At 40.6% G+C, this 22876-nt stretch overlaps 1 protein-coding gene across 2 annotated transcripts in view; it reads right to left on the bottom strand.

Moving 5' to 3' along the window:
* LOC106548952 (melanophilin) overlaps positions 1-14920 on the bottom strand; it is an 82924-nt gene extending 68004 nt beyond the window's left edge. Inside the window, exons 1-2 of one of the 2 annotated variants that reach the window (XM_087716660.1) lie at positions 14782-14920; positions 408-541 (exon numbers count right to left, since the gene is read on the bottom strand). In XM_087716660.1, coding sequence (XP_087572786.1) covers positions 408-517 — 110 coding nt within the window. In that variant the 5' untranslated portion in view covers positions 518-541; positions 14782-14920. The remainder of the gene's footprint in view (positions 1-407; positions 542-14781) is intronic. The other variant, XM_087716661.1, reaches the window with a different exon arrangement.
* Between the last annotated feature and the right edge of the window lie 7956 nt (positions 14921-22876).

The following is a 22876-nucleotide window of genomic DNA, read 5'->3' as shown; positions in this document are numbered from 1 at the left end:
GTCTAGCCAAAGCCTCTATCAAATCAAACAACACTTTCACACATCAAACCTTACTATAAGTCATTCAAATTTTTCTCCACTCTCCCTCATATTCTTCTTTTATGGGTTCAGAAAACAATCAAACATATCAAAAAAGCAATGGCTGTTAGAGGTGTTTCTAGCATCCCAACTTCATGGTGTGTGTGTGTGTCTGTGTCTGTGTGTGTGTGTACAAACAAACAGAGAGCAGCTTATTAAATGAGCAATATTATAAATATGAATAAATCATTTGCAATGATAATATTTGGATTATATTCCTTAATATTATTTTTATATGGTTCAATATTAAAAAACAGCTTGAAAGCAATGCATATTAAACACCCACTTTGCATTTTCATCTGACAAGTCACTATGTTTTCAATACTCACTTTAAACGCTCTTCCTCTTTTTTGCGCAGATCAAAGTCCCGCTGAACTACTTCCCAGACATGTTCAACTTCTTCATCTGTTAACCTGGAAAGGTCGAGCTTCTTTCCCATTTTCAGAAAGGAAAATGCCTAAAACTGAAAGAAAAGACAAATGTAATCAAATTGGACATACCTACGATTATATTTTGAGATACTTGGGTTTTTTCCAAGGCACATTTAGTGTCAGCTCTACTTGGTTCGGCTTGCCGTCTCACAGGTATCCTACTGTCTAGCAAATGGAGAGCTAACAGAATTTTGACAATAAAATTCAGCATGGAAACTCAAGTATGAGACACCTAAGAAATTTCCAATTAAGGTAACAACACAAAAGACAAAAGAGAAAATAACTGCAGTTAAGATGTATAAAATTGTGGAGCATTTTTTTTCTTATCTTGAAAGAAAGTATGCATATTCAGGAAATATAAACCCATTATAAGTACTCAAAAATGAATACAGTAAATATACCTCAGGATAGAGGTCTTTAAGATTGAGATACAAATAGTCCTCCACTTATAACAATTCATTTAGTGACAATTCAAAGTTACGATGGCACTGAAAAAAGTGACTTATGACAGTTGCAGCAACCCATGGCCATGTGATCAAAATTCAGATGCTTGGCAAATGACTCATATTTATGACACTTGCAATGGCCCAGGCTTATGTGATCACCTTTTGTGAACTTCTGACAAGCAAAGTCAATGAGGAAGCCAGATTCACTTAACACCGTGTAACTAACAGCTGCAGTGATTCACTTAACAACTGTTAAGAAAGGTCTTAACTAATGTCTTGCTTAGCAACATAAATTTTGGGCTCAATTATGGTCTTAAGTCGAGGACTACCTGTATATGAGGTGACAAAAAAGAGCAAAACAGAGGTACAGTCTCAATGAATTAGAATGAGAAACAGATTCAGAAGAAATTTTACCAACTGGAACTCAAAGCTTTTAGTTAGTTAAAGAAGAAACAAAGGGGAGTAACTAGACCCCTGCTGAATGTGAAATGAGTTGGTGTTACATTCCAGAGGAGAGGGAACAAAAATTTTGATGGTCAGTAACAGAATAACAGAGTTGGAAGGAACCTTGGAGATCATCTAGTCCAACCCTCTGCTCAAGTAGGAGGCCCTATATCTGGGATGGCGAACCTATGGCATGCATGCCACAGATGGCACATGGAGCCATTTGTCCGGGCATGTGAGGCGTTGCCCTGTCAGCTGGCCAGCGCACATGCGCGTGCTGGCCAACTGAGTTCAGCCTTTTTTTTTGAGGCCATTTTTCGCCCTCCCCAGGCTCCAGAGGCTTTTTAGGAGCCTGAGGAGGACAAAAACAGCCTCCCCCCCCCCCCCCCGGAGGCCCTCCGGAGGCTTCAGGAGCTTCCCTGAAGCCTCCGGAGTGCAAAAAAACAACCCTATGGGCAAACCGGATGTTTGGGAACGGAGGCTTCCCTAAAGGCTCTGGAGGGCAAAAACCGACCATACGAGCAAACCAGAAGTCACTTTCAGTTTGTCTGTAGGGCCGTTTTTTGTCCTCTGGAGCCTTCAGGGAAACCTCTTGAACGTCCCTGAAGGCTCTGGAGGGCTAAAACCAGCCCTATGAACAAACCAGAAGTCTGTTCCAGGGGAGGCTGTTTTCGCCCTTCCCAGGCTCCTATAAAGCATCTGGAGCTTGGGGAGGGCAAAAAAAGCATGCAAAAAATGGGTGGAAAGCACTGGTCATTCATGCATGTGCATTTGGGGTCGCACATTGCATTATGGGTGTGGCATGCCCATGCGCAACCCCCCTGCGCTCCCCTTTTGGCATGCGAGCCAAAAAAGGTTTGCCATCACCGCCCTATATCATTCCAGACAAGTGGTTGTCCAGTCTCTTGATGACTCTTTTCTATGACTCGTCTATGAAGAACAGAAATAAATATTTGCTGGTTGGGCTTGGAAGTACACTGTTTTCTGGGAGTATAGATCAAGGATATGACAGAAAAGCTGCAAAGACATCTAAAGTCTACAGACTTGGAGTCTTTTCTGGTTATCTTTTGAATATCAGGAGGAAAGCTGATAAATAGGAGCTCAGATGTCTTCACTCATCCTTCTAGTCCAAGAAAGAGAACTGAAAAGGAAAAAAAACAGAATGCTGCAGATGAATGATTAGCTACAGAAATGGTACGGAAAGGCAAGATGTCAGTTTCTGGGACCAAGGCCTGTATTACCAGGTTGATGGATGGATGGCTAGCATATGGTGCACTTCTCAGAGACACTGGAGTTAACGAAAACAGTTTCTTCAATAATGAATGCTGTATGGGATGGAAATTAAACTTAAAATAAGGACTTGTGAACTACCAAAGGAAGTGAAAAGAGAAACTATAGTAGTATCTATTAAACATTCTATGAAAAATTAGGAAGGCATATTCTTTGTCTTTATATAATAATGCTCAGAGTATAGAAAATGCTGAAATAGATCAAATGTGTTCCAAATCTCATCATAGGAAAACAAATATGATTTCTTAGATACAGGTTTTGGGATAACTGAAATTCAACAGTTGAAGGATATATAGCTTGTTCAAAAGAAACAAAAAACTTTGGAACACAGTGATAATCTTTGACTATCTTCACTGGAAGCTTTCAAAAAGAGATTGGACAGCCATCTGTGAGAAATGGTGTAATGGGTAGGTGGGGTGTTGGACTAGATGACCTACGAGGTATCTTCCAACTCTGTTAATCTATTATCTGAAATGATATCACATAGAATACGTCCAATAACTGTTCACTATGATGGAATATTAGATTTAATATTAAATATTATGAAAATATTGCTGAAGGTAAGAGTAGCTCTACCCAAAGGCCAAAGGCCAAGCATGGGCTATTTAGCATGATAAGGAACAAATTCCCCTAATTCCTCTAGAACTGTTTTCAAATATTTTATATCTGCGAATTGATATCAACCAACCTATAGATTTTTTAAAAATAGATCACTGTTCAGTGAATATGGCTTTCCCATTGACTATGCTTGTCAGGTCCAAAAAGTGATCCCATAACCCTGGGACACTGCAACCATCATACACAAGCCAGTTGCCAAACATCTGAATTTTGATTATGTGACCATGGGGATGTGACAATAGTTGTAAGTGTACCTTCAAACAGTCACTAAATGAACTGTAATTTCTTTTGCCAAAGTCTTTGTAATTTATTTGAAACAATAGCAAGAGTATTTCCCACAAAAGGGGGCTCCTGTCACAAAATATTCAAATAAAAAATGGCTAAATAAACATCATACTTTGACTGCACATTTTATTGAATTCTCTCCTAAAATAACCAAATTGATACATTAAAAAAAATTGAGGTTAGAAGCTCAGAAGTCTCCCCCCCCCCCTTAATGGATCTTTCATAAATATTGTTAGGAAGTTATGAACTTAAGACCAGTCACTTGGCCATAAATTCAAAGTTGCAATGCACATATCAGGAGGGTATTAACAATCCAAATTTAAAATTCCAATGGTTACCCCACCACAGTCACATGATCACACTTTGGACACTCGACAACCACATTTACACTTATATTTGTTTCTACTACCATACACAGTCAATGACTGCAGTTTATGATGGCTTTGCAAAAAACTGGCATTTCTGTTTTTCAGGAAAACTGGCCCATAGCTTAACAACTACAACAAAAATTCCATGGTTAAATGGTGAATTCCATTTTTCTGAATAAAACCAAATAGAAAATACAGACATTTGCTATTGTCCAGTGCTGAAGATCAAAATGATCGCTCCAAAGTAAATCAGGCTGACTCCAAAGCTGTCAGTCAGTTTCTTGCATTACATCAATACATTTTCACAGCAAAGAGAACCAGTTTGGTCTAGTGCGGTGATGGCAAACCGGTGGCACGCAGAGCCCTCTCCACGGGCACACCAGCTGTCGCCCCAGCCCAGCTCCACCAGGCATGCGTGCAAGCCTCCCGCCGACCAGCTGCTCTTTGGGTCTCTGCCCTGCATGCGCGAGGCCTGTTGGTGTATATGGGGGAGGCGCATGTGAATGCGCAGGGGTGGATGCATGCTTGGGGGGGGTGCTTGCATTAATTCTGCATGGTGCTCCACGCCCCATTTTGGTTTCCAGGTTGGTGAAGGAGGCCTTCTAGGCCCAGGGATCCCACATGAGGGCCCCCCGTACCCCATTTTGGGCCTGGAAAGCCTCCTGCATCAACCTGGAAGCCAGAAATGGGTGAGAGGGGGCAGGGTGCATGTGCAGGGTGCATGCAAACATGCATGGGGTTCATGCACTCATGTGCGGGGATCGCACGTGCATTACATTATGGATGCGGATGTGCAATTTTGGCACGTGACGACCAAAAGGTTAGCCATTACTGGCCTAGTGGTTAAGGCACCAGATTTGAGAGATTGCATGAAATCTCTCTTAGGCATGAAAACCAGCTAGATAACTTGGGGCTAGTCATTCTCTCAGCCCAACCTACCTCACAGGTTTGTGTGGAAGGCTATGTTGGAAGGAAAATATCAGAAGGAAATTATTTTGGATATGTTCACCACCTTCGATTATTTATAAACGTAATAAAGGAAAGATACAAACCATCAAATAAATAATCATTATGACTTGTAATTCCATTGTCTGTATTTACAGACAATATACTATATACCAGGAGTTTGCCTAATTCAATGAGCATTTCTGGACCTGAACACTACATGGAGTACCATATTTTTTCGGAATATAAGCTGCACCTTTTTCCCTCAAAAAAGAGGCTGAAAATCTGGGTACATCTTATACACTGAATACAGCATTTTTTGCCTCCCGAAACCTCACTCCCTTCATCAAAATGGCTGTGCATAGCTTTTAGGCGGCTTCCAGGGGGTTCCTGGGGGCTGGGGAGGGCGAAAAACAGGCTCCCCCAGCAGCACTCTGGAAGCCTTCTTAAGGCTATGGATGCCCTTTTTTTTGGACAAAAAACAGGCCAATTTTTGCTTGTTTTTGCCCCCCCCCCCTTTCCAGGAGCACTCTACAAGCCTCCTAAAGGCTATTCATGCCCTTTAAAAAAATGGGCCCGTTTTCACGAAAAATGGGCTGTTTTGGAGAGGTCTGCAGAAGGCAAAAACTTTTTTTTTTTAATTTGCCTCTTCAAAATCTTGGTGCGTCTTATACTCCAGTGCGTCATATACTCCAAAAAATACGGTAACTAAATAGCAATTATTTGTCATAGAACAGAACTTTCCTCACAAGAGAAAACCTCATTTAATATGTTGCAGATTTTCCTTTGCATCTTTTAACACCTCTCAGATTCTAAATGTTCCACAATGATATTCTATTTGCCAGAAGTGATTTAACATTTTGGTTTTGTTTGAAGTGTATGGCGGGCCGGGGGGGGGGGGGGATTTAGAAGGAATTTGTAGGGAAAACTAGGACCTCAAGCTTCCAAACAACGCAGAAGTGTCTAACCTCTGATCCCCTAGGGTAGGCCTGTGAAACTGGTGGCCCATGGGCTGGATGTGTCATGTGTAGGCCACACCCACCCCAGCTCCAAAAACCCATGCCCTAGGGCCTTCCCATCACAAAAGGTAAGAATTAATTAATAATGGATAAGAGAAGTTATGTCAAGGGTCCAAATCCCACAAAACATATTAAATATGATTTTTAGTGGTACATCTGTCATGCATTATTTAGCATATGTGGGCACTACACTATTATTTGCAGGTTCTTGTAATATAAACTCTACACAGTATTCCCAAGAATGGCATTTTAGAGATTTATTGGATCATTTTATATCCAATAAAAACATTGTCATGACTATCAACTGACGTTTTATCCATTCTTTTTAAGGAAAAGATTAATCCAAAGTTTATTTATACATCTGACTGACCTTGGGATTAGATTAGTATTATATTCTTTTTCAATGTTTATTTTCACTGGATCTGTATATAGAAAGATGGCTTAAATATCCATTTATAAATGGATGCAACAGAAGGAGATCAATGGTCATCTCTGCTCAGATGCATAATTCAATGCAATGAAACCCACAAACCTTGCCAACAATTGCCAAGTCATCCCATAACTATATAGTTACTCACTTCTATTTAGTCTAGACTCTAGTGTAAGTGAAGACTTAATCACTTAACTCTTTCTTGCAGTGAGCATTTCTTTTGTCCCAAGCAGTTTCTACACTCACATGAACCGTGTTCAGGATAGATCCTTGCAATGTTTAGTAAAGCACGGACATATTGAAACTGTGCCAACTAGGCCTGGGTCTATGATTCCCTTCATCTTACTTGATTTCTCTGCTGGTCAAAAGCGAATAGAAGAAATGAGTTCATGCCACTGACACTTCAACTCAAAATGGTAAAGATTTCCTCTGTCCAGTTAGGTAGTTACAGGTAGCCTGATTGCACTAGGATAGGAGACCATGAAAAAATCTAGCAGTTCAGTCACTCAAGAGAGAAGCCTTTGGGGCTCCACAAGTCAATGAAGAAAAACAAAATCCACAACACACAGGAAGGAAATGGCAAACCATTTCCATTTTGTTCCCAAGAAAACTACTTGAAAGTGTCTCTAGAGCTGAGTTCCACTTGCAGCATATAATCAAAACAAAATGTTAGTGAGACCAGAAGCTGACGTCGTGGTGACACGATGGTCAATCTCGGGGCTCTGAGAACGCTGCCAAAATTCCAGCCACAGGACGGTCCAACTGGACGTAAACCGTCCCGAAGAGACAGTGATAGGAAGGGGCATATCCTGCCGATCCCAGAGACACCTGCAAAGTCTCTGGTGATCCAGGAATAGCCCTTTTGTCAGTGGCTAGGAAGCAGCCATTAAGGCTGGTGAAACTGCTGACAGCTTTGAAAGTGAAAGTGCAGGAGAGAGCATGTCGTTCATGGTGAGATTTTTACCTTTTTTCTGATTTATGAGAATACCCCAATGAAGAGAACTAACCTACAATAAAGACTGATGAGAGAGAACAAGCGGCGAATATAAGGCTACAGTCAAAGTGAAAGTTTTTACTTTTTTTTCTCCTTTTTATTGTTAGAAGCCTGACTGGACTTTCTATTCAGCGTAGTGTTAAATGGAGTGGGCTTTTTTCTTTTCCGTTTTTCTGCTTTTTACTTTTGGGACTGTTTGATAAATAAATCCTACTGTTCCACTGTTTAAGAATCTTTTTTTATATACAGTGGTTTAAAGTTCCTTGTACTATTTTCTTTTTTCTCATTTGGCTTTTTATTCTTTTTTTCTTTTCTCTTAATAAGGCGGAGAATGCAATACGGAGAGGGAAAATTTTGGATAAGTAACCTAGAGGCTTTGAAACTTTGTTTCTATTTTTTGTTTTTTGTTTGAATGAATGTTTGGAAAAGGTTGCTCTCCAAGGTTACTGGCTCAGCCAGGACTGATAGGAGAAGAGTTATTTACATAGGTGCTCACTCTGAAATTTTCAATTCTTGAAATTCTGCCTGGAGAGAATAGATAACAACTGTAGGGGGAAGTCTGGAGTGTTCGCATTTTATAAAAAATTTGAATTTGTTTTTCTTTTGCTTAGAGAGCTTTAACTTTACAAGAAAACTTGAAACTATTTTTTCTTTTTTTTTTTGCTGGTCACAGTGTTTACTTTTTTTTGCTGTGAAGTTGGTTGTTTTCAATTTTTGATTTTTTTTTTCAATTGGATTATGGCATAGAAAAGATTGAAGATTTTTATTCTCTTTTATGTTTTTTTCTTTTTCCCATCTCACATTTTTGATAGTAGATCTACCCACTGTCTTTGTCTTGCCTTCTTGTTTTACTCTTGGCTTTTTCTCCAAAGAATCTTCTTCCATTTTTTTCCAGCCTTTTTGTTTTCTTTTTCTTTTACCTTTTTTCTTTTTTTACCTTGGACCACCACATGGTCACTTTGGATTATAATTGATTTTTTATACCAAGTGGATTATAATGCAGAAAAATCTGGAGATGAGTAAAATAATATCCACCGGCTCTGCAACAACAACACCCTCCTCTTTACCAGCAGGAGGACAAAGATCAATACAGACAATGTTGCAACAGGAAAAAGAAAAGGGAGAGAAGGCAGTTACCTTAGAGATTATTGTGCAAGGAATTCAGAATTTGCAAGTAAAAACAGATGCCATCAAAAAGAGAACAGAAAACATGGGAAAAAGAATTGAGACAATAGAACAACGAATGGAGAACATGGAACAAAAAGCAGTTAAAACTGATGAAAAAATTGATAGCAATACAACAAATGGTGATGAAATATGAAGATAGACTACAAAAAATTGAAGAAAAGGGTGACCAAAGAGAGAAGAAAATTGGTGAGATTGATAACAGACTGAGTGTGGTCGAAAAAGATAATATTGGAATATGGAAAGGTCAGAATTTTTTCTAAGATTCCAAAACATAGAAGAAGAAAAAGATGAAAACCTGCTACAAATAATGGTAGAAATTTTGACAAATGTCCTCGAGTTAACCCGAGAAGATAGCTGATGCTATAGATGAAGCATTTCAAGTTTATACAAGATATGCAGCGAGAAATGACCTGACAAGGAAAGCTCATATAAGATTTACCAAGAAAGCAATTAGGATGCAAATACTTCAAAAAGGAAGAGATGGAAAACTGGAGTACAAAGGCAAGGAGATTGTAATTTTGAAGCAAATACCAAGAAAGTGAGAGAATCGAGAAGAGAATATCAATTTTTGACTAAAATTCAAAAAAGGTGTTAATTATAGATGGTTGATATCAGAAGGTTTAATGTTTGTATGGCAAGGACAAAGATACAGAATAGATTCGATTGAAAAAGCAGAAGCATTTTTCGAAGAACATCTCAGAGGGAAGGCTAAGGAGACTGGACATAAAATTTGGTGGCAGAATCATGAGTGGTGTCTTTAGCCTCGACTGAAAAAAAAGGAGCAGTAGGTGGGATCAAAATAGAAGAAAGTGCTGTATGGATATTAGAGATATGGATATATCTATATGGATATTAGAGAGCTATGAGAACCTAGAGCCACCAGAGCAATAAATCCTATGTATAAAACATAAATATGGAAAAGAAGAAAAAGATCTCAATTAACATAAATGGACTTATTTCAGCAAATAAAAGTAGGATAATATTTCACAAACTAGGGAAACTAAAATTGGATATAATTTGTCTACAAGAAGTGCAGATTCAAAAGCAACATGAATACTTATTAAGGCAACCAAAGAGAAATGTTTACTTCATTGGCAACCCGTAAGAAAAGAGGAGTGATACTTTACATCAAAGATACAATCCCAGTGGAACAAATTTATACAGATGATGATGGAAGAATTTTGATGGTGGAAATTACAAACAATAATAAGAAAATGCTCCTAACAGCAATCTATGCACCTAATGGTAAGCAAGATGAATTTTACAGAAAACTATTTGTATGATGGGAGATTTTAACGGAATTGTAGATAAGAATATGGACTATAACTCACAAAAAACAACAAAGTCAAATAGAAAGATACTCCCTAAATCCCTTTTTAAAATGATCGATGAGACAGGTTTAAAGGATGTTTGGAGAGGGAGAAATCCTATTAAAAAACAATATACTTTTTATTCAAACAGACATTTATCTTATTCTAGAATCGATATGATATGGGTAGAGACTGAATCGGCCTACAACATACAGAAAATTGAGATTGAAACAAGTACTTGGCCAGACCACAACCCAATGATAATTAAATGGAAAAGACACAGAAAAAGATCTAGGTGGACATTAAACAACACTATATTAAAAGAGAAAGACTGCACAGAAAATTGAAAAGGAATTGGCCTTTTTCTTTAAAGAAAATAGAATAGAGGCAACATCAATGAAGAACCTCTGGGACACAATGAAGGCCTATACCAGAGGCCTGATAATTGACTATACAAGAAAGAGAAATATAAAGAAAAGACAAACACTTAAAGGACTTGACAATGAATAGAAGGGTCTTGAAAAAGAACTACAGAATTCCCCACAAAAGAAGGACATTAAAGTAAGAATGGATACGATTAAACATAAAATTGGGTTAATGGAAAAAGAGGAATTAGCCCTAAAAAATTAGGGGTGCAAAACAGAATTACTTTTAAAATGCTAATAAACCAGGCAGATGGTTGGCATACAAACTTAGAAAAGAGGGAGACTCAAAGAAGATACTGCAGTTAATGGATGATCAAGGATAAACCTGTTATGGGAATGAAGAGAAGAAAAAATATATACAAGATTACTACTGTAAACTATATGATCATGAGAATACAGAAGAGGCAGGAGTGAAATAATACTTACAGGAAGCCAACTTACCCCAGATACCCAAAGAAACTGTAACAATGCTAGACAGCAAAATAACTATGATGGAGCTAACCAAAGCACTTAAAAAACGAAAGAACGGGAAGGCCCTGGGCCCGGATGGGCTACCAGCGGACCTTTATAAGACCCTGCAGAAATCGTTGTCTCTTCCATTATTAGAAGTTATGAATGAGATGATGTCAGAGACAAGAATACCCAAATAATGGTCAGAAGCATATATTACACTTTTACCAAAAGAGGCTGATTTACTACAAATTAAGAATTACAGACCAATCTCCCTGTTAAATTCAGATTATAAATTGTTTGCTTCAATATTGGCAGAACAACTTAAAAAATACTTAAGTAGTTTCATTCACTTTGATCAAAATGGATTTCTACCAAAGAGACAAATTAAAGATAATATGAGGATAATCTTATATACTTTGGAATATTATGAGGCATATCCTGAAAAACAATTGACATTGATGTTTTTGAATGCTCAGAAGGCATTTGACAACGTGAATTGGCGCTTTATGCTGTTACAACTGGAAGAGATGAGACCTTGGGAGAAGGGCGGCATATAAATCGAATAAACCTCAAACCTATATATTATAATTAAACAGCTAAGATAATGATAAATGGGAGATTTGACAGAGTCTATTGAAATAAAGAAAGGGACGAGACAAGGCTGCCCATTATCGCCATTACTTTTTGTCTTAACATTAGAAGTTTTAAATAGAAATGTCAGAGAAGGAAAAGAAATAAAAGAAATGAAAATCAAAAAGGAAGAATACAAGCTCTTCATTCTAGAGGATTCATTAGAAACAGCATCTAAATTGATAGGAAGAATAGAAGAATATGGAAAAGTGGCAGGATTAACAATAAATAAAGACAAAACGAAGATCTTGACAAAGAATATGCCAACAAGACATAAAGAAGAGTTGGCGGAAATCTTAGAGATGCAAGTTACGAACAAGGTTAAATATTTGGGGATATATTTAACAGCAAGATGCAGCACTCTTAAAGACAACAACTACTATAAACTCAAACAACAGATTGTGATGGATTTGAAAAATGGGAAAATCTACCACTTTCGATAATAGGGAGAATATCTAAAATGAACATTCTACCTAGAATTTTATATCTGTTCCAGACGATTCCAATTAGACTAGGAAAATAATATTTTGATGACTTAAATAAAATAGTGTTGAAGTACATATGGCAGGGGGGAAAGCAAGAATAAATCTAAAATTGTTACAAGATACAAGAACAAGAGGATTGGGCCTGCCCAATTGGGAACTATATCATCAGGCAGCAAGTTTGACGTGGGTTAAAGAATAGATAACACTAATTATTGATTATTAATTTTTAATTATTATTAATTATTGATTATTGACCCTTGAAAGACATGATCTATTGTTGGGATGACATGCATTTTTATAGTACAAGGGAACTAAAACACAGGGGTATTTTAGAAGACATAGCAGTAGACTTATATACCGCTTCATAGGCCTTTCAGGCCTCTCTAAGCGGTTTACAGAGAGTCAGCATATTGCCCCCAACAATCTGGGTCCTCATTTTACCCACCTCGGAAGGATGGAAGGCTGAGTCAACCCTGAGCCGGTGAGATTTGAACCGCTGACCTGCTGATCTAGCAGTAGCCTGCAGTGCTGCATTTAACCACTGCGCCACCTTGGCTCTTAAGACATTACCTATGGAAGGCTTTGCTACTAAATTGGGAGAAGATTAAAAGACAATATTATTTTAAAATTCCAGTCTGGCTATCAACTATTGAAGCCTTTTCATGCGCAATGATATACAAAAAGGAACAAACAGATATGGTGAAATATTGAATGCAGAGGGTGTACTTAAATCTATGCAAGAACTGGAAAAGGAAGCTATAAAGATGAACTGGTTTTCATATGTGCAAATACAATCTAGTTATGACAAGGACTGTAAAGAGGAAGGTTTTTATGATAAAACGACTGAGTTAGATAAAATTTTGATGGGTACTGATGAAAAAGTAATTAAAAAAATTTATGGACACTTACTAGAGGTTAAGTTAGAAGAACAATGTAAAGGAAATATAATAGCTTGGGGAAAAATTTTTGGCCATGGGATTTGATTTAGCGCATGGGCAGAAATTGTGGTCTCAAAATTACAAAATGACAATGTCAACATCATATAAAGAAAATTTGTATAAGATGTTTTACAGGTGGCATCTACCCCCCCCCAAGAGAATAGCAAGAATGTTCAAGAATAAATCAGAAAAGTGTGGGAAATGTTATCAGACACCTGGTTCATATTACCATATGTGGTGGACAGAAGCTAAAAGATGTTGGATTAAGATCCACACGTGGTTGGAGAAAATGACACAAAAACATATAGACTTTAAACCAGATACTTTTTTATTGGGAATTATACCAGAAATATATAATAGAGACTTTAAATATTTGATTGTAAATGTTTTAACCACAGCTAGAATTGTATTTTTAAGAAATTGAAAAAATGAGAAAATACTAATTCAGGAGGAAATTATTCTAAAAATTATGGAATGTGCGGAAATGAGTAAATCGACATTTGAAATTAGTGAACAAGAAGAACAATTTTACAAGGTTTGGGATTTGTTTTATCAATAGGTAAAAAATCATGGTAATGGAAAAAGTGGGAGAACTTTTTATATTTTAAGAATAATAGAATGATATATGCAATACTATAAGGGTTTAGCACTGTTAAACAGATTAGAACGATGTAATGGAATGATGCTGTATGTATGATTTCAATATATAGAATATCAATAGTTAGGCTTATATACCGCTTCATAGGGCTTTCAGCCCTCTCTAAGCGGTTTACAGAGTCAGCATATTGCCCCCAACAACAATCTGGGTCCTCATTTTACCCACCTCGGAAGGATGGAAGGCTGAGTCAACCTTGAGCCTGGTGGGATTTGAACAGCCAAACTGCTGAACTGCAGTGCTGCATTTAACCACTGCGCCACCTCGGCTCTGGGTCTATGAAACATTTATGAATATTTTGTTTAAAATGTAGGAATAATAATTGGAGTTGAACTATTGATGCAAAATGATGCTGAATGTATGGATTCAATATTTAGAATATCTTGTTTAAAATTAAGGAATAATAATTACAGTTGAAAAATTGACATATAACAATAATATACTTATGTTTATCTAATGAACAATTTGTGATTCGATATATAATTGTAAGCGGTGACCATGGAAAGGACGCACAAAATCATGTAACCAAATGACACACTATATGAAATGGAAGGCTGTATGTGTCTTGTTTCTGTTTGTTTAAAAATTAAAAAAATGTTAGTGAATTTTAGTAAAATAATTTACTTTTAATTAGTTTTACTATGATAGTAAAAAGTACTGGATCTGCAGGCCATTTGCTCAGACTTATTGGATTTGGACCAATTTGCAAACACTTATTAGGTCTCAATTTTCTATTTGCCATTAAGTATTTCTGGCAGGCTAATATATTTGCAAGATCAGTTTTCTTGATTAATTTGTAAATAAGCAGGGTGGGCCTGCTGATGGCCTTTCCAAGCACTCTGGCCAGTTTTTCAGATAAAGCACTTGAGAAAGATTTGTTTTCATGCTTTGCATTGATTAATCAGGAAATATTAGAAATGGCTAATACAATGAACATTTAGTAATAGTTAATATATGTTTTTCGTTTCCGGAAAAGAAAATGAGCAGAAACATTCTTTCACATGATCTCCTGGATAGTCTTTCCAATACTCCCGTTTAGCTGAAATCTACTATGTAAAGGGGGATAATCCTTTTTCTGATCCTAAAATCACAGAACAATGCTGGTTACCAAATGTAATACTGCAGTTGGTGCGAGGATTTCAGAGTTAGCCTCGGTTCCCGAGGAAAAAAGACACAACGAGTGCAGGGCCTCTACCTACAAAGGTTCCTTGCCCGTCACCTACTTCCAGTCACAGAGCCTTACCTTTACTCGATCCTCCGCATCTAGGCTCCTGCTCGCTCAGTTCTACTGGGCAAACGTCTTTAACAAACAGCATTTTAACTTGACACGGACTGATTCTCTTTCTTACCTGGTGCTACTCTCTGTTGGCTGCGTATTGGCCAGACCTCTGTCTCTTTCCTGCTGTAAATCCCGCGAAAACACGCACAAAACAAAATCTCTATCACATGCTTTCCACACTAGACTTCTTCTCTTCTAGCCTGTAGCTCCCCAGAACAAACCTCTAATCAGGCACAGCGATCACATGGTCCGATTAGCACTTGACTCCGCGTGAACTTCCTGCAGAGCTGCCTCTTTGTCTAGAGAAGGCGGCAGGAGGGCCTTGCTCTGTGGTTCATCAGCTGCCCGGCATTGTACGTCCCCCTCCCCCCAATTCCAATGAGCATGGCTAGCTGGCAAGTAATTTTGCACAAAACGATTGTGAAGGTTGCAGAGGTTGTATGTATGATCCAAACTGGATTTTTGCTTAATGCTTTGCAAAAGAAAGAAGGAACGTTTTGTTGTTTTACTAGAAGAGAACTAGGGTGAGCCTATCAAAGGCCATGGGTCATGATGGTTACTGAAGCTTTCTATTCAGAGACGATGCAGTTCTGAATATAAATTGGTGGACCAAAACAACAGAGGAGACTCTTCATGCCCTGCTTTAGTTTTTGGAAGTATCCAATTGCCCCACATTGGAAACAGGATGCTAGATCAGATGAATCCTGAACTTTTCTTTGCACCAAGTTCTGTCCTTTAAAATATAAATACAGCAAGGCAACTGAAGCCAGTTGCCAGATTGTTCCGACATAAGTGGCACACTGCACATCTTTGGATGTAAAGGTATGGGAAATTACCTTCCCAATATTATTCTGCAACGTTCTTTTGAACAAGTAAATGTGTACAAGATAATTAATTCAGACATTCCATTGATTTAGAATGAAATCAGATCCTGCACTTCAAATCAGGAGGGAACAGGGAATTCCCAATACTTTAAACTGGCTATTCCTTAGGTCTTTTGAAGAGTCAAGGCAGAGTAGCAGAGGACTTTTAAATTAGTTTTTTTCCCCTTTAAAAATGTGCTTGAGGCTGGGCAACAGAAGAAGAACAAACATTTATTTATAGTATTCATTGCTAAAGAATGTGGAATTAATTGTCTGTAAGCTGTGGGCTTCCTTGTGTAGGAAGTTATAACCCAGCCCTCTCCCAGAAAAATGAAATATCCTACTGTAGGAAGTTATCACCCAGTCCTCTCCCAGAAAAAATGAAATAACCCAGGAAATATTGAAAAGGCAGAATATTTCTCTGGATGTGAAAAGGAGGAAACATGTTTTAAAAGACAGAATAGCTGCCTGCAGCTTCCTACCCATCCACCCTTTCTCAATGAGCCATTAAAGCTTGAGCTAGTCTACTTTTCATAATAAAGAGTTCTCCCCTTCAGCTCCAGAATGATGGGATTAAGGCATGATAATATTGGCCCTTTACCCAACTCGTCACATGGCATCTAAGAACTCAACCAAACCTGGATTCAAAACACAGCCTAGAGAGTTGCCACTGCATGGCCCCATGGGAGTCTGACAACCAATAAGAATACAAGCTCAAGATCAAAGGTCAGAGGGGGCATAAAACCAGGGACTCAGCTTCTCTTCCGCCCTTCTCCACCAACATTGAAGCATGTGATCACCTTTTCTGTTCAGGACTCAAGCCATGTGGTCCTGTCCACCATTAAAACCATCTTTCCAAGCAGCCTCCATGTCTCCAGTGCCTTTTTCCCCACGTGGAGCCGAACCCAGAAGGACAATTCTTCCAACACTTGACAATAGTATTTCTTTTTTTATCCATCCTTGATCAAATGCAACATACAAATTGATGGAATGACTTTATGCTAGAAGCACTTGGCTTCAGAAGAGGAAATTCTGTGTAAGTAGTACACCGAATTTCTTCGATATCACTCTCATATTCATTATGGGCAAAGCTTGTTTGGAACATATTAATGCAGATTTTTGCAACATATGGAGAATATGTTGAACAGTAGAACAGTTGGGTTTTAGTTAATTCTTCAGTCACAAACAACACTGAGCCAGCCTACATAAATATATCATGTAGGAGGCTCCCAAGGGCATCTGGTTTAATACCCTGCTCTGTGCAGATAACTAAGATGAGCACCTACTGAGACCAGTTTTGGCTGGAAATTCTCCATTGAGAGAGCTTAGCAGTTTTTACATCATTTCTTTGGCCAAATGACTCAGTATCAAGAGGCTTTCTGTAATGTTAAATTAAACTTCCTGTAACCTGAGCCTGTAAGACTTGTTCTTGACTTCTAGGTACAGAAGGCAAATAGGAATACATCCCCGTAGTACAGTCTTGTAGATAATATAGAGTGCTGGAATGTTTATTTTATTCGTTTCTCTTCCACACTAAACCTACTCTGTACCTTCGCCCTTCCCTCTTACAGTGTTTTATATAATATAGTAGTAGAATATTTTCATTTACTTATTTTTAAGTTAAGCCTAAGAGAGATGATAGCAAGTTATTAGATGAGCAGCCCTGAGGACCCTCTCCACTCAGTAGATATTAGGTACACTATAATCAACCTATTGAATACCACCCTCTTAACCAGTCACTCATTTCTCTTCTCACATCATTCCACACAAGCAACATTTTTTCTTCCTTGACAGGGCCTCTAAATCTTGCCTAAGGAGAAACTGTCCTTATGTACACCTTATCTCACTGTTCTGGATAAAGTATTTTAACTATCTGTGAACAATTAGGTGTGAGAAGGTTAACAAAGAAGAGAGGGGCACCAGAGGGAAGGACAAGGAGTTGTGGGTGCTTCGTCACTGGAGGTTTTTAAGAAAAGACTGAATAGCAATTTGTCTCAAATAGTATATTAATTTTGGGGTTCCATTTTTTTCAGCCATGCAAGACCCAAAACTAGTGGCCATTCCGTGCCAGGCGCCACTATAAATGTAAACATTTCCTCGTGGCTTCTGATGCCTATCTGTAGAGGCTCAGTGGCAAATGAAGCTGGCTCCCCCCCTGCTATTGACCCATCTAATTGGCAAAAAGCTATGGGGCTCTTCAGCTTCCTTACATTAATCTTCAACTTCCTTACCAGGGTTGGGCTGATCAAACAGCGGGTGCACCCCGAGTCCACTAAAGCAGAGATTTTTATCCTCTCCCAGTTGGGGGTAAACAGTCTTAGGGGAAGGGTAAGCAGTTTAATTGATTTGCTTACCAGTGGTTCATCCTCTGGATCACTTCCGGATGAGTATTGTTCCTCCTGCTGAGAAGCCGGGGTTTCCTCCTCAAAGAGGGGAGGGGTGGAGATCTTACAATCTCCCTACTCCTCAGGGCTATTTCCTTCCCACGCTGACCAGGTTTCGTGGATTTCCCTATGCTCTGGTTTCCTAGCCAGTGCTTGAGAATGGCATTCTGCAGCTCGATGCCCTCTTTTCCACACTTGAAACAGGCTGAGGGTTTCGGAGAAGGTGTCGTTTGTGGATTGAAAGGCTCTTGCTTCCATTGGGGTAGGGATTTTGTCCACATTCGCCCCGTTTGTTACTGGTTCCTAGCCATGTCGATCTCTGCCTCTTCAGCAGTGGGATATCATTAATGTAGGTGGTTTTGTATCCCTCAGGCCACGCATGAACTGTAGAGGTCATCACTCAGCCCGCCCTTGAACCAGATTACCAGGTTGCTGCCCTTCCAATGCCTCTTTGTTGCCGTTCTGGTTCCACCCGGATGTTGAGATTTTCCAAAATCCCCATCACCAACTGGGTTACATATCTCTTCAGATGATCCTCTCTCAGTGAGGCTTCATTTAGCTCCTCCTGGTCAAAGGGACCTTCTAACTCCAATTTCCACCCTGGTTTTCGGCTACCTCGGGTAAGAGTGACTCCCCTGGTTCTCCCATCCAAGCCGTCTTTCGTCCCGATGCAGATTGACCAGTGGGGCTTTTTGGGGTCCTCAGGCTCACCTCATCTTCTCCGACAGGGTACATGGAGCAGGTCTCTGGTTTGGGGTGGTGGTGGTTGACGTCTCCCTCCAGCAGTCAATTTCCCCTTGTTTGCTGTTATGCTCAGACATAGTTTGCAGGGTCCCCTCGGTAGAGCAAATGTTGTCTCTCCTGCTTGACCGTTTTGCAGATATTGCTTTATCAGTTGAATTGTAGTCTGATTGATATATCTGATAGGTTTCACACATCTGAAGAAGATTAGAAAATCTAAGCAATGTATGAAATATAAACCACACCCACCTGAATTTAATGCTTAATGTAACAAAGGGAGATTCCTGTTTGTTTTTTAAATAACTGTTGCAGAACATTTTGGGAGAATGAAAAGTAACTGCAAAAAAGATAACCAAAATTCTTTTTGGATCTTACAACCTGGCAGTTCTTGTTTTTGCCAGTTCACAAATACATGTATGTTTGAAGATAAATGCGCTCTTCAATTAATGGAATAGAAGCATTTAGATGTTCATGTGATTTGAACAAGCTTCTCTTTGTATTTAATAATTTATCATTACTCATAAATGGAATCAAATTCATTATGCTTTGATTTAGCAAAGAGTCCCATGATCTAAAACCAAATTAGACAGACATGAGAAAACTATTATCTGAATACCAAACATTTATGACTTTCTTTTCTTTTCTCCCCAGCTTTAGAGCATTCTCACAATAGGGATTCTACTTTGGGAAATGCTAGGTATGGTATATGCCTAGACAATGATAGTTGTTTAGACATAAATATCTGTGACGCATTTAGTTACTGGCTGACAAATGCATTCTGATAACTGACTATCCTCTGTGCTTTTCAACCAGAAAGATCAGGTGCCAACTAAATGATGGTTCTCTGTAAAAAACAAAACATGTAAACATATCCTTTAATCAAGGCTTTAATCAAGTATTCTCAACCTTGGCAACTTTAAGGTGCTGGGAGTTGAAGTCCACAATCTTAAATTTGACAAGTTTGAAAAACATTGTCTTAAGTGATCTGAAAATAGTCAGTATGGACTAAACCAGTGATGGCATGTGCGCACAGTCCCCCTCCCCATGCTCCATTTTGGGCCTAGTAGGCCTCCCTGCAGCCTCCTGGGAGCAAAGCAGGGGTGGGTTTCTCGCCCCGTTCCAACTGGTTCGGTTGGAACGGGGCCAGCGGCGCCCTCGTGCGTCCACGCATGCGTACTAGCGTCTGCGCGACGCTCCAGCTGCTCCTGGAGGATCGCGCAGACGCTGTATGCATCCTGCGCATGCGTGGAAGCGCAGAACTCGTCAAAACAGGGTAAGGACCGCGGGCGGGCGGGCGCACCCTTCGCCATTCCCAGAAGTTACTTACTTCCGGATTCGCCGACCAACCAGTTCGTAGGGACCGCCGCGAACCGGTTGAAACCCACCCCTGGAGCAAAGATGTGCTGCAGAGAGGGCTATGCCGCACCCCCTCTCCCCGTGCCCCATTTTGGACCTAATAGGCTTCCCTGCAGCCTCCTGAGAGCACCTTTAGTTTGACACCCCTGCTTTAGTCTATATTTTAAACACTGGATGTTCCAAACTCTCAAAACAACCACCCAATTTACTTTGTAGCTACTAGCATTTAAGATGCAATTATTGTCTTTAAATGTCTTCAGCCACTAAGACGGGGTTGTTGATAGACCTTTCTTCCATTAATCTTTTTATTGTTAACTTTTAAAGTAATTTGTGGAGACAATGTGGAGAAAAGCAAAGTTTTACATTTAGGCATGAAAAATCAAAGGTGTAAGTAAGACCTGGCTCACAAATACTAACTATGAGAGGGACCTTGGAGTCCTAGTGGATGATCACTTGAATGTGTATGCAACAATGTGCGCAGCCACCGCCAAAAAGCTAATACAATTCTGGGTTGTATAAACAGAGGCCTACAATCAAGATCATGTGAAGTATTAGTGCCACTTTATAAACCCTAGTAAGACCACAGCTGGTATGCTGCAACCAATTTTGGTCACCATACAACAAAAAACATCTTGAGACCTTGGAAAAGGTTCAGAGAAAAGCAACTAAGCAATTAAGATGATCAAAGGCCTGGAGACTAAAACATATGAAGATCGGTTGCAAGATTTGGGTTTTTTGTAGATTTTGTAGATTGAAGGCGGACAGAAGACGCGAGAGCCAGGACTACCAAACAAGCAAAAGGTTTATTGCAGAACGGAACAGATGACAGTGATTCAAAAGAACAGAATCTGCGCCAAGGTATTTATATGCGGTTTGTAAAACGGGGAACCAATAGGGAGCCGGGTACTGTCCAGCAACTGCTGACGTAGTACCTTGGCCAATCAGAATGTGTTAGCTGGCTAGCAACAGGCTATGCTGCGTCCCAGCCAATAAGGGCGCAGCATAGGCTGTTGCTGGCCCTTTAGGAATATTCTACAGACTACTCTAAAGAAAAGAAGAATTAGGGGTGACATGTTAGCAGTATTCCAGTATTTGAGAGGCTGTCACAAATAGAAGCGCATCAATTTATTTTCCAAAGCACCAGAAGGCAGGACAAGAAACAATGGTTGGAAATTAATCAAAGAGAGAAGCAATCTGGAATTAAGGAGAAACTTCCTAACAGTGAGGACAATTAACCAATAGAACAGCTTGCCTTCAGAAATCGCGGGTGCTTCATCACTGAAGGTTTTTAAGAAGAGATTAGGCCGGGGGTGTCAAACTTAATTTCTTTGAGGGCTGCATCAGCATTGTGATTGTTCTCAGAGATCTGGGTGGGTGTGGCCAGGTGGGCTTGGCCAGTTTGATGTCACTTGTGTTGGGAGATGCCAGTGGGGGATTGAGCAGGGCTGTGGGGGATAGAGGGGTCTCTTGCAGAAGGGGACAGGACCAGGGCGGATCTGCTCCACCACAGGAACAAAGACATACAAGGGTTGGGGTGAGGCAGCCCAGCTAGTCTCCACCATCACCATGCTACAGCCCCTGCATGGTCAGCCCCCATCACCAAACCTCATCCTCCAGCAAGCCTGCCACCCATCCCCTGCCTGCCCCACTCGCAAAGGCCCTGGCAAATGGGAAAGGCAGGGAGCCCCTATCCTCAAGAGGCAGCTGGGGCTCTCTAGCCTTCACAGCACAGGTGGGTCCAAACCCCAAGACCGCTGGGCTGATGCTCCAAGCAGCAGGCAATGGTATGCGATTCGGCCTGCCGATGTACTGGCAGCCATGTGACCTTGTCAGATGCGCTGGGTTGCTGTGCAGCTGCCTGCTCCATCTCAGCTGCGTGGGGCAAAGCCAGCACTTCCAACATGCAGGATCACAGGTATTCTCTGTTGTGTCCTCCCGACGCAGCCGGCAGTCGCAGCCAGAGCCAATCAGAAGCCTCGGGCTCTGGCTGCGACTGCCGGCTGCATTGGGAGGACGCAACACTCCTTTCCCTCAGATTGCGCATGCGTACTCATTTCAGTAAAGAGGTCAGTGCGCATGCACTGGGAATGCCTGGGCAGAGGAGTGTCCGTCGTCATCGGAGAAGGAGGTCTGTTGCTGTGACGCAGCAGAGCTGAAGGCCGGGCCCCCGGACAAGCGTCAATGTTCAAAAGCAAGTGTCCGTCCCGGACGGCAGCGGATGGTATGAGGCGGCACGGAGCAGGGAAGGAGGCTTGAGACTGGTGAGCTATGGTTGGCCGCGGTTGCACAGGCTGGGCAGCCGACGGGCAAGCAAGCCCTGGCTGCAGTGATTGAGATGACGCCGTGGCCGGCTGGGGTGGCATCATGGGTGTTCGGCGGCGCAGCTGATTTATATGGTGCCGCCATAGTCTTCCATCATTGAGCTGGACCCTATAAGAGCAGAGCCAAGTTTGATCTGTTATGACCCCCGGTAGCCACCTAGGGTCTCCAGCATAATTTTGCACGAAGACCCCCTCACCCACCAGAAAGGACCTAGGGGGTGGGGGAAGGGGCAGGCGGTGGGGGCGAAGGAGAGGTACAAACATTCAAGGGTCATATGTAGGCTCCGGCCCATGAGGCTCTCAGCTGGACACTTGCCGGAGGCCTGGCAGGGAGTGGAATGTTGCGCCTGAGGTACGTCTGGAGGCGGGTTGGCCATGGCAGGTGGGAGAGACAGGCAAGGCCCTCCTTGGCCGGGTGCACGGTGCGCCCAGCCATGCCATTGCCAGCGGGGTGGTAGGGTGCCACCAGGGCATGGCGGATGCCCAGGCTAGCCAGATAG

This window comes from Thamnophis sirtalis, unplaced genomic scaffold (genome assembly GCF_051295495.1).
Source record: "Thamnophis sirtalis isolate CommonGarterSnake01/CBP01778 unplaced genomic scaffold, rThaSir2_p1.2 scaffold_5, whole genome shotgun sequence".
NCBI classification, from domain to species: domain Eukaryota; kingdom Metazoa; phylum Chordata; class Lepidosauria; order Squamata; family Natricidae; genus Thamnophis; species Thamnophis sirtalis.
Note: the sequence above shows the minus strand (reverse complement) of the source record. Positions and strands in the feature narration are given on the sequence as shown.